The 12,889-nt window shown below is 38.5% G+C and overlaps 1 protein-coding gene and 1 long non-coding RNA gene across 2 annotated transcripts; both read right to left on the reverse strand.

Annotated features, from left to right (window-relative positions):
* Positions 1-5,695: 5,695 nt before the first annotated feature.
* On the reverse strand, positions 5,696-8,331 carry LOC129437267 (uncharacterized). The gene is made up of 2 exons (XM_055195427.2): positions 7,360-8,331; positions 5,696-6,783 (listed from the first exon to the last, which is right to left on the reverse strand). Exons 1-2 carry the CDS (start codon positions 7,570-7,572, stop codon positions 6,301-6,303), a joined length of 696 nt encoding a protein of 231 aa, XP_055051402.2. The 5' UTR covers positions 7,573-8,331; the 3' UTR covers positions 5,696-6,300.
* Positions 8,332-12,016: 3,685 nt separating this feature from the next.
* On the reverse strand, positions 12,017-12,553 carry LOC141361438 (uncharacterized). The gene is made up of 3 exons (XR_012367505.1): positions 12,485-12,553; positions 12,261-12,395; positions 12,017-12,180 (listed from the first exon to the last, which is right to left on the reverse strand). It is a non-coding gene; the product is annotated as an uncharacterized lncRNA (long non-coding RNA).
* Positions 12,554-12,889: the final 336 nt, after the last annotated feature.

Genomic DNA, 12,889 nt, shown 5'->3' on the forward strand with positions numbered 1-12,889 from the left:
CTGCCAGGTGTTTGCTGCTTTTACAAAACTGTCCGTTTCAAATTAGACCGCTATATGCCAGTAATGTAAATATCAGATTTCTCGTCGAGGTGAAATGCTGTGTCGCAATATCAATATAAAGTTGGGTTTGTGTCAAAATGTTTGCTTGCATTATTATTCTGTAATCACTTATGTTAACGCACGCATATAAGTTACGCGAATCAGATCCAACGTCATCCTGACGAACACACGCTTGTATTTGCTTCTCTTAATGGTTTGTGAATCTGGCAGTAATGCTTGCGATTACAGAATAATATAATGACAAACACACATATTCAGTGTTTCCGCTATATACATTCAACCGTGGCGGCCCGCCACTCCTAAAACATCCCCGCCACGCCTGCGGTTGTGGATAGAAAGGATACAGCAAACGAAATCTCGTTGGATGAGCACTGTTTTATCCTAATCCTTCAACCAAACCCAACTTTAAACACAAAATTTCACACGATTGTAGGATGTATTTGTATCTAATTTAGCCAGAACCGCTGTTTTCATCCTAATAATCCTACCTCCAAATCTAATCCTTAACTTTTTGGCATTTGCTGTATACCTTCTAGACAAAACCCACGGCGGCAGCTCGGAAAAAAACTACCGAAATGTCCGCTCTGCCAGACTGGCTGTCTAGAAATAAATTCCTTTCTGGATTCGCGTTGTTCACTCATTTATAAATAAATCTCCTAAAATATAATAATTTCCTCCATGGGTTTAGTTTCATGCACAAATAGATTTAAATCAACAGAGGATAATTAAGCTACGTCTCTGTTTTGAGAAATAATAATAAAATAAATAAGCCTATACGAAATATGTTGCACTTAAATAATTATTAAATTATTAAATTGACAAAACGAATAAAAAAGTTTCTGTTCTTTTTTTGTGACGCGCTCTAAAACCAAAGCAGCAGAAAGCACGTCATGTTTTTAATGATTATAAATAAGCACAATGTTTTCTCCTTATTGTGAGTTTACACAAATAAAACTACATCATTTGAAGTTTCGAATGTTGTTATACTTTTATCTTTATGACTATAAATTTAGGGTAATTTAAGCTGCAAGGTCATCACGCATATGATGTTCACCGGCGCATATCTACACCAACACAGCGCAGGGCTGCGAGAAAAGACATTATTAAACGTTTGATTTAACATATTACGAGTTTTTTTGGACATTCATTTGGAATCACTGTACTTATATTATCAACTTATCTGGCCATTAGTTATGCAGAATATAGGCTATAAGCGCAGTAGCGCGCTGCTGACCGCTCAGCTGTCAATCAATCTTCTGTGCTTTAGATCGACACTCACAAAGTTTCACATTAAATGATTAGATATTCAAAAAACAAAAGGCTAAATACTGAATACTACTTATATGCGACTGCAAGACATTAATAGTCGAATCTGTTTGCAAGGAAACTTACATTATTCCCGTGGAAGAGAAGAACGTTGGTAATAGAAACTTGAGGCAGAAGGTGAGACTGTTTTATCTGTTTTCAGACGAAACAGCAGGGTCGGAGTACCCACGGGTGAACCGCATAATATTTGATCTAACGGGTGTAATAATAGACTATTCGCGTGTCATTTGTGTTGTAGATGCAGGTCGGGACTCAATAGACAAGAGTAAAATGCGGGTCTAACATCCCCAACATCCAAGACCAAAATTCGACTCGTTTTTAAATGGCCCCGTGTTTATTTGTGTTTAAGATCTGTCTGAAGACCGTTAAAGGTTTATATTTAACTGCGCGATTTGCGTTGTGACCGTCTTTATGTCAAATGGTACGGGTGTGAAATAAAATTGCTGATGTCGGATAACTGGTCGGTTGTTCTGTCAATCACAGCGGTGCGGATTATCAAACAGGACTGACTTTGCAACAGCACTGTAATGCTAAACACGAGGACGAACTTGCAATGCACACTACATTAAAACTACAATGAAATATCCGAACTATACGTACGTAGCTATGTAACGTTTTTTTAAGAAAATAAAGTTTAGATCAAAACATAGAAAAGCAATATGCTATAAATATAAGGAAAAGTAAATGACAGCATGAAAATTATAAAAAATACATGTTAGTTTACTGTAGCCTATATTCTACATTTAAAAAAAAAAGTACATTTATAATCATCATGGGCGCCCCCTGCCGCCACAGCTGAACAAAATCCTAGAGGAAACACTGCACATTCATGGATCTGGTTTCCCTGTGTGTGTGTGTGTGTGTGTTTGTGTGTGTGTGTGCGCGCGTGTGTGCCTGTGCGTGTGTGTGCGTGCGTGCGTATGCGCGTGAAACGCGTAGCTCGACTGTGCCAAAAGAACTATGCAAAAGACAAATGCACTTGACTGCCTTTCCAGAAAGTCACAACATTTGAATTAAGTAACTTTAATTTACCAGTATCCACTTTAAATTCAGCGTTCAAATGTTGTAATCAATAAATAATCTGTATTAAATGTCCCCTCTAATTATTCTATAAACATTAAACATGTTTTGACCAATGTGAACTCTCATTTATCATATTGTGTATGTGGTTTGTGTGCCTTATTATTATTATTATTATTATCATATGCAACCAAAGATTTTACTAAAAGGGCACAAATTTGTTTACAAGAACATACAAATCCTCATAGATCTAGTCACTTATTTGTACTGTCAAAATGCACCACACTGATATATTTACCTTTAAAAGCACAAAATGATTTTGTTCAGTCTGATGCAGTGGCAAGGCTACAAATTATATTTCAACTGTATTTCATTATATATATATATGTGTGTGTGTGTGTGTGTGTGTGTGTGTGTGTGTGTGTGTGTGTGTGCGTGCGTGCGTGCGTATGTATGTCGCCACGTCATGGTAGGTGTGCCGTATATTTTCCTGCTTTTTTGTCCCTTGCCAATCACACCTATGATATTACATCTCGAACAAGAAAAATATTATCAGAAATGGACCTGCCAGGCACACAATACGTCTGATCAGGATGTATAAGGTCCCCCATCACTTCTCTTAATCTATTTGCCAGAGTTTTAGAAAAAATTTTCAGATCGGAGCACAGCAGGCTCACTGGTCTCCAGTTCTTGATTTCCTGAAGGTCACCTTTCTTAGGTAGGAGAGTAATCACAGCTCTCCTACAGCTCACTGGTAAAAAGCCTTCAGCTATGCTCTCATTAGTCCCTTTCACACATACAGTCTTTACTGGTAATTTACTGGTAAATTGCAGTTAACATGTCATGTGTGAACAGAACCTTCCCGGTAAATCAGTGCTCCCAATTTACCAGTAAGACAGGTTGTAAGATTAACGGTAATTTACCGGTAAGCGCTGTGTGTCAACAAAAAATATAGCATTACCGGCATTTAGATGACGTCAGACCGCGCTGACAGATCGGGCGGGCCAATCAGAAAGTTTTTTATACAGGTGACGCGATGACGTCAGACCGCGCTGACAGATCGGGCGGGCCAATCAGAAAGTTTTTATACAGGTGACGCGGTTTCCCCCAGACTGTTTACGGACGTTTCCACACACATGTTGCTTAAAAGTTGAGCACACCTGAAGTTAACATCCACATTTCTTCACCAAAGTTGTTTAAAACAGCTTACCATCTAATTGCCAAATTGCCGACGTCCTTAGCACACCATCTGTGAAGCCTAATGTGCAAACGCGCAGGTTCCGTTTGACGCCGCCTAACGCAATGTTGTCTGGTCACGAGCAACTTCGTGACCGTTTGCCACAGATGTGAAAACAACAAAATACGGACCGTGGATATTAAGTCATAACCTGCCATTGTTTACAAATACGACACTAAGCTCACCGGCCGCGCGCCACAGGTAACTTCCACTTTCTCTCTGAGTTTACCGGTATTTTGATACTGATGTGTGAATGATCTCTCACTGGTAAAAAGACAGAACGTCACTGCATGTGTGAACAGCACATTTTTGTATTTACTGGTAAATTCATTCTGGTAAATTCATGGTAATTTACCAGAATTACTGTGTGAAAGAGGCTATTGAGGACATCCAAAAGATCCTCACCCAACACCTCCCAAAAGGCTTTATAAAACTCAATTGGGAGTCCATCAATTCCTGGAGTTTTTCCACTCTCCATAATCTGCAATGCTTTCCATAGCTCTTGTGCACACAAAGGCTTCTCTAGTGCCTCCCTTGACTTTTTTAAGAGCTTTGGTAAACCTTGATAAAAACTAGCAGACATTTCCTCATCATCTTTATATTCACTCCTATACAGATCATTATAAAACCTTACAGCCCTTTGTCTTATTTGAGACAGCTCTGTAAGCTCTTGCCCGTTCTCTGATCGCAATGAGTGAATATATCTACTCTGGCCATTCTTTCTTTCCAAATTAAAAAAGAATTTGGATGGGGCATCCATTTGTGTTAGGTTTTGGTAGCGTGACCTGACCAAAGCACCTTTCGCCTTCACGCCTAGCAAATCTGCAAGAAACATCTTTTTGGACTTGAGAACCTCAACACAATTTTGTTCTCCATTAGACTCCAATATTGTTTGCACCTCTACAATTTCCTCTTCAAGTTCCTTCATTTTTTGTGTAATGTTTTTAGAGACATTGAAAGTATACTGTTGACATAATAACTTAATTTCAACTTTTCCAACATCCCACCATTGTTTTAAATTTATAAAACATTTTTTCTTTAATTTAAACTCTGTCCAAAAAAAATGAAAAACCTCTTTAAACTTTACATCGCTCAACAAAGAAACATTAAAATGCCAATAGGCACTCTTAGACCTTATATTGGATATAAACACTTTACAAATAACAACAGCATGATCAGAAAAACCAGATGGACTAATCACACAACTTTTCACAATATTAAAATGATGTTTAAAACAGTAGAGTCTATCCAATCTGGCCAAAGAAATAAAATTCTCCCGGGTATGCAACCATGTATATTGTTTATCATTTTTGTTTAAACGTCTCCATATATCACATAGTTTATGAGTTTCAATCAAAGTACGTATGGCACGGCTAGAAGCTACATGGGGCTCAGCATGATTCCTATCTAATACACAATTCTCAGTACAATTAAAATCACCACCTAAAAACACATAATCATCTGAATTACAATTCTGCAAAATTCCATTAAGATCATTAAGAAAACAAACTCTCTCATTACCATTATTAGGAGCATAAACATTGATAAACACCACATTAAATTTTTCAAACTGTGCACGTACAAAAATTAGTCTACCAGCAATTTCATTCTTTACTTCAAAAGAGACAGGAGTGAAATGTTTAGCAAAAAGCACAGCTACCCCTCCTCTAGAAGAGCTCATGTGTGAGCACACCATCACCCCTTCCCATTCTCTTTTCCAATTAATTTCATTTAAAACATCACTGTGCGTCTCCTGAATAAACATCACATCAATTTTCTTTTGTTGTATTAATTCAAATAACAATGCCCTTTTATAAGCATCTCGTGCACCATTCATATTAAGAGAGCCTATTCTCACCACACTCATAAAAAAGAATGAGAGAAAGGTTACACACAAGGCAAATTTCAACATGTGAAGGCAGAAAAAACTACATTGTTTCAAACCCATCTTCTGCCTGAAGTTCTGATCTTAATTTAGCAATCATTTTCCTTAATCTGTATATTTCTTGAACGGTGAATTTTTCTTCACCCTCATTCTTTGTATTTGCTACTCAGTTTTGTGGCCCAGGTTTACAGTAACAAATGGACAGTGGTGTTACAGTTGCCCCAGTAAACCTCACTATGTGAGTCTTATAGAATTACACACACAAGTCTGAATGCCTTTGAACCAGTTTAATTTTGATCACACACAAGAATTGTTTGTCAATACAGCATTAAAGAGAACAAACACTGTTCAAATAAAATGCCTCTGTTCTGCTTACTGCTTCTAACTGACACAAATTAAAAAACAATAAATTAAACAGCATTCAGTGTCATTTCCAAGAGGCTTTAAGATGTGTGTTACATAGCACATTACAGTAAAGAAATGGTGTAACTGTTCAAAAATAGGGCATAGGAACAGTGTTCAGATGAACTCAATTCGTAATTCAACTGACCTCAATGGTAAAAAAAAACATTCTGAAGGTACACTAAACAACAAAAGTGCAATTTTTGTAAACTCTTTTTGCAGCTGCCAAAACATTAGACAAGCCTTTATATTTTCCCTTTAAAGTGCAATTTGTGTAAAGTATTATTGCAAATGCTGAAACATAACCTATTATACTTGCTTTTTTACTATCAAAAAGTAGCCGTAGCCAGCAGAATCAACAGAAATATATTCAATCTTTCTTGAAAAGTGCGTGGGTGTATGAGAAATGCCCTGGGCCTTCAACAGGTATGTAGGACAAATCTGCAGTGTTAGTTGTAATGGGCATTATGTTGTGTGTGTGGTGGTGTGTTCTATTGCCTGATGAGTTTTGTGGGAATACCTGATGTATTTGATTTGGCAGATATGAGTGTTGTGATGGCACATGAACTTGCTGGGCTAGTGCTGTGGTGTAGTGTGGTGGTGCTGCCTGTGCTACTGTTGGTGTATGGAGTCTTTCCCGCAGAAAAGAAAATCCATCAGCAATTGAGGTTGTAAGTCTATCCAGTGTAGTGGAAACTTTAGAAAAGTTGTCAGCAGCTCTTTTTTCTGAGGCCTCAGTGATGTTAAGGGGTTGTCTTTTAATACGCTGGTCTTCTTCAACAGCATGTTGTTGCAGAGCCTCTGCTGAAAGCCTTTTATTCAGACGCTCCTGGCGGTGTCCTCTTAGGTTGGCCTGTACAGAGTAGATCAGAAAAATTAATTACAACAGCATAATTTTCCTGGAAAAAAAAACATGTGTTCCAAACATTGCTTTTCCATTCTACTGTAGTATTCACTTAACAAAAAAAAACGTGTTAACAATTTCCATAACAGTAGCAGCAATTAATAGTAGGTGTTTAGCAATAGGACAAGGAGCTGGAGAGTTTCTTTAGCATGTTTCCTGTGGTGGCATGGCAATGATAGAGTTCTAAATTCTAGCTTTCATTAACATTTACCTCTGCTAGGGCAAAGCAAACTTATGCTACAATATGGGGTCTCTATCACTCAGCCCCTCTCCCTTACATACAGACACACACACACAAACACACACACACACACACACGCACGCACGCACACATTTCAATAATGTTCGTAGGTTTGCATAATAAATTATGTTCTAACAACAAAACATTTCAAAAGCCTTTTTTCACAAACTAATGTAAAATTAAGTGTAGGACACAGTGACACAAATTTAGATGTGTCCGTCTGATAAGGTCACACATAACGTTATAACGTAAAGTTACTACCGACAATTGTATACATTACTTACGTTTAGAAGATCTCTCCTCTCCTTCACTGGTTGTACTGGTGGTGCTACGCTGCCATCATCAGCATGTCCTTCAACTCCTACGCTGGAATCAATGACATCCAATGTTGACGATCCTTGACGCGACGCTTGGGACGAGGGCTCCAGGTCATTAGTTTCAACACCGGTGGGCAAATTGGTGGTGGCCGGCGAACCACCCCATACCTGCTCACACATCTCAAAATACAGGAGGACTACTATTCCATGCCCAGACCTACGGCCTGTGTCCACAGCACCTCTTTATTTCCCCTGAACTGCCTTAAACTTGGTTGTGAGAACGGCGCGGGTAATGTCCTCCTTTTGGTGAGGAAAATCATCGGAAGATGCGTTGGGGTACTGCTCTAAAAAGAGGGTTAGTATGTCGGCATATTTACTTGCAGGTCGATGTTCTCCTGTAATTTTGTGGTTTTATAATCTAAAGTAACATTTAACAGGAGCTCTACTTCCTGGTCAGTCCACACGAATGATGTTCCTTGTTGAAAAGAGGAAGAGGAAGTGATTCGGTGCTGTTTTCGTGATTCTGATTGGCTTACGTGGGCTTGAGCTTGTCGTTACACCGCCACCTACATGTTTGGCATGCTCTTGACGGCAAATATACACGGGTACGTGTAAATGACCACTTTTCTGAAAACTGACATGTGTGCACGAAGTTTTTTTGAAACCGGAGAGGTTGAAATGTCCGTTTATGAAAATAGCCGCCCACGTGTAAACATAGCCTGAGACACACGGATAGAGAAAGCTAGTGTCACGGTGATCCGTGTCATGTTTTGTGTCTGTTCCATATTGTCATCACCTGGACATTTGCTAATTATCACCTCATTCATTCCACCTGTGTGTCATTAGTCTTTGTGTATTTATACCTGTGTTTGTGTCACACTCATCGCCGGATCATTGTCTTTGCTACCATGTTTTGTACTCTGTTCCCTTCTGTTCCTGTGTTTTAACTACCTGCTGTTTTGATTCCCGTGTTTTGTTTCCCGTTTATTTATTAAATGTTATTTATTCGGTCAAACTCTGCACTTGCGTCCTCACTTCACATATCCTGTTATCCAGTCATGACAGCTAGTAGTGGTGGGCAGAGTGAGGCTTCGTGAGGCGCTGAGACGGTTGGATCGATTGTGCCGTATGTTTCGAGGCTTCGAGGCATCGGTCCGGGGCCGCCTCCGCGGTGGCACCTAGCGGTCGTTTGCATGTCTTTACATGAAGCAGCCTTTACAAGATTTTAGACGAGCGCTGACAAATTGTATCCCACATGTTGTTTGATTGACACACCAGTAATAGAATGGGAGAGTGGATAGTGCTCTCGACTCTCATGCGTAGATCTTAGGTTCGAACCCGGGAAATGCATGCGCTACGTCATCATAATAAGATGCTTTTTGTTGTTGTTTTAACATCTGTTTGACAACTGCATGAGCTTTTAGGCTCACAATTGTCGATAACCAGGGGCGTCATGCACCAATTTTTTTTAAGGGGGCACAGTGTCAACAGCTCACAGAAATTTGTGCATACACAGACATAAAACGAAATATTATAGAGCTTTCAGTTTTTTCCCTGGCACTAACATTTCTAACAATCTGAACACCCTGCTTTCATGCAAAAACCTCCAAAATAAAAGTGATGACTAACTTTAATATCAAATACTATTCAATCGGAATAATGACACATTAGCATCATATTTACATCTGAAACGGCATGTTTTATTTATTTAAGTCTTAATGGCTTGTTTAATTGTGTCATTAATGCATTTTGCACAACAACTGCATTATCATATAAAATTAATGTAATTTTAAATCCATAAAGTATATAAACAACGAAAATGACATAAGCTATAGCCACGTGATTGATTTTAATGTTCAATAATGATTAAAAAAAATATATGTTTAGATAAAATTATTAGAGGAACGGATTTTTGCATTAAATTTTACCTCATATGTGAGCATGTGAGATTCCGCGCCCGCATGAACTCTGGCGAACTTTGGTGTTGTGCCAAGAAGATGAATCTCTACTAATATAACGTTGAGACGGTCACATTTAAAACCATACATTTTCTACACAGAGGAGGTTAACTGCACATTACCGTACTGGGGTTTGGGAATGTTGTGAGCATTTCTAACACGTTTTAATTCCTCAGATAGCCAAATGCAGCAACAAGCCAACAACAGGGGAGAGCTCGTGAGCGCGCCCAGACGCTGATGACGTCTGCGACTGTGCTGAGTGCAGCACCAGCTGCCGCCAGAATAAAAGTAATGTAACATGATCAAAACACTATCAAAACGGCGAAAATCTCCGAAAAGTGACAAGGATGCAGCACAGAATGTATAATAGTGTGCATATTAAACAGATTAAAAGTCAAATAACAGATTAATGGACGCTTATTTGATTTTGAGGTTGGATGCAAAATCCATTGGCTCAAAAAAACCAAGGGGGCACGTGCCCCCTTAGTTTGAATGGGCATGACGCCTCTGTCGATAACTATAGGCTATTCGGGTCTATTTAATAAAAAAATGTAATAGAGATATACCAAATAAATAATAAGAGATTCATAAAATATATCAAGCCATAATATGCCACATTGTTTACATATAAAGATCTTGATTCAAATATATAAATTGTTCTGTGTTGATAAACTCAACCAGCTTCTTTTTTAAATATAATTTCTCCAGCCTTTGAAAACATTCTCACACAAGGGACACTTGTTGCTGGCATGCATTTTTTGTAAGTAGCCTAAGTGTTACATACCTATGAGGAAAAATTACTTCTTTTCAGTAATTTATAGTATTTGATCTTGCCAAAAACGCATCTATAAGGTATTGTCAGATTTGGTTCCTACCCTGTCAGTTTAAGATTTGACGCAGATTCGACAGGTACGCCACCTTTCGAAATACTTGTGAAATGCACCGCTTGGTGTTTCGAATCACTTCATCATGTGACATGGGTGTTTCGAATCATATTTTGGAGCAGTGTTTCGAAACATTTACGCTTCGGGATCTCGACACAGTGTCGAAACCTCAGTTTCGCGGGAGCCATCCCTAACAGCTAGTCAAATACAGGCTTCTTATAGAATATCTCTGGGTTATAGAAGTTTCAAGTTTATTGTCATATACACATAAATAACATTTATCAGTAATGAAATTTGTTGTGCTCAAAGTAATCTCAACTTTACAGATTTTTTTTAAAATAGAAAATAGATAAATAGAAGAGGTAAAATAAAAAAGGATTAATTTAGGTTGAAGGATTAATTCTAAAAAGTGACAACTGTGCCATTTAGGAGAGTGAAGATGGTTGAGTAAAGTTCAGCATTCTGATGGCTTGAGGATAGAAGCTGTCTCTGAATCTACTAGAGCTGAGTTTCTGATGCTCTTATATCTTCTACCAAATGGCAGAGGGGTGAATATATTGTTATTGGGATACCATACTTTTTAAAATTTTGTATCCATATTCCATCATCAGAAAGACCACTTAATCCATTGAAAAGGTGTATTTGTTGTGAATAAGCATACAGTTTATCTACCTATGTGACTTCAAACAGTCCTTCCAGAAAAACGCAGAGTTTTTTTGTGATTGTTGCGGGCAAAAATCCTCGATTTTGCAGCACGTTTTCTTAAAAAATGCAATGGAATATGCGGGATATTTATGCAATTTATGCGATGGAATTGCGGGAATTTGCGAAAATTGCGGAACTTGCAAAAACTGCGGAAACTTGCAAAAGCTGCAATGATGTTCACGTCACATAATCACGTCACTTCATGACGTTCCCATGGCAATAGAGGACACGGCTGCGCTTTTGGGAAGTAAATGCAACATTTTCAACTTTCTGCTAATATATATGTGACTTTTTGCTACTAAATGCGGAGATTATGAAATCATGCAAGCCCTGCATATTTTGTGCGCGGAAATATGTAATTAATGCGGCGAAAGTGCGTTGAATTTGGAAAAAATGCAGCCCCGCATAAATATGCGGACTTTGGCTGATTATGGTTTTTTTGGAGGGACTGTTCAAAGCATTACCTGGCAGTTGGTACAGTGAGTCCTTGAAGGTGATGTCATGGACTTCTCCTCCTCGTAATGCTGCTGGTGTCATGAACCTCGAACAGAGTTTCTTGATGAATTTTGTCATCTGCAAAATGTAATGTCAAAAAATATTAAAATGCATTATTAATGCAATTGCTACTCAGTTCAATGACTGAGTAGATTTAAGTTTAGATAATTAAGTTATTTTTTCACTTTGTACAATAATTTATCAAGGGACACATGTAGTGCACAGAATCAAAAAATGTCAGCTGTTTTGAAATTAGATAGCTTAATTGTCTTTCTTGACAAAGTAACACAACCTAAATTTCACAGGGGTGTTGCACTTAAAGGCGGAGTCCACGATTTTTGTAAAAAGCTTTGGAAAATTAGACGGGGCGTCTACCAAAACACACGTATAGCCCATCAAATCAAATAAAATTCCGGTTTGCGGATGTGTGTGGCGGGTCGATCAACAGAAGGTCCAGATTCTATTGGGGTAGGGGCGTGTTTGTTTAGGTGATTTCAAATATCAACATTGGCTTTCAAACATCATGGACTCCGCCTTTAAGAAAGGAGACATCAAAATAGCCAAAAATAGCCCAACCCTCCCATTTACCTCTTCATACAGCTGAACTATGGATGCCTTTTCTCTCTGGAGAAGGAGGTTTAGTGTAGAGAATACTGGGAATGTGGCCTGAAGGAACAGGAGGTAGACTTCCGTCAGGGCATTGGAAAACGCCTCCACCAGCCTCCTGAACCTTGGTTGTTTCTCATCTGCAAATAGACAGGTTGTTAGTATTGGGTGTCTCACATAACCATCTTGAACTAGTGCCAAAATATAATGTGTGACTTACTTAAAGATTTGAAGTAGCTGGTGAGTGGGCCATACCGCTGCAGAATGCGGGTGATGCACATCTCCAAACTCAGCAACCTCACAGAAATGTACAGCAGCATTTCCATATAACCACTGCCATGAAGTTCACAAAATTCTGGTAAAATATGTAAGAAAAACAAACCAAATTAACCCAATTTTTCCTCAGTTTGGGTGTATAACACTGGAGCTAATTGAATTACAAACCTTTCAAGTAACCTTTACAGTTTGTGCTGCCCTTAAACCAGTATCCAACATCAACCACAAGGTCCTCAGTGTCAAATCCAGATATCTGCAGAACATGATATGAGCGCAAACATATATTATTTCATTATACAGCAAATTTACTCCACCTTAGCTGAACAGATATTTAACGGAAAGCAAACATGTTGAAACTTACTTCCAAAAACCTCTTCCCAGCGTGTTTAGCAGTGTTATGGATTCTATGGCAGGAGCATCCATGAATGTAAATGCTGAGATTTTCCTTAAGCATTTTTGCCGCAATTTAATTTTTGGCTCCAGTGTTAACTGGGGCATTGTCAACAGACAGGCCGACACAATTTTTCCATGGTATGTTATGCTCTATCAGGACATCGTTGATTTTTTTATATA

This window comes from Misgurnus anguillicaudatus, chromosome 24 (assembly GCF_027580225.2).
Source record: "Misgurnus anguillicaudatus chromosome 24, ASM2758022v2, whole genome shotgun sequence".
Classification (NCBI taxonomy): Eukaryota; Metazoa; Chordata; class Actinopteri; order Cypriniformes; family Cobitidae; genus Misgurnus; species Misgurnus anguillicaudatus.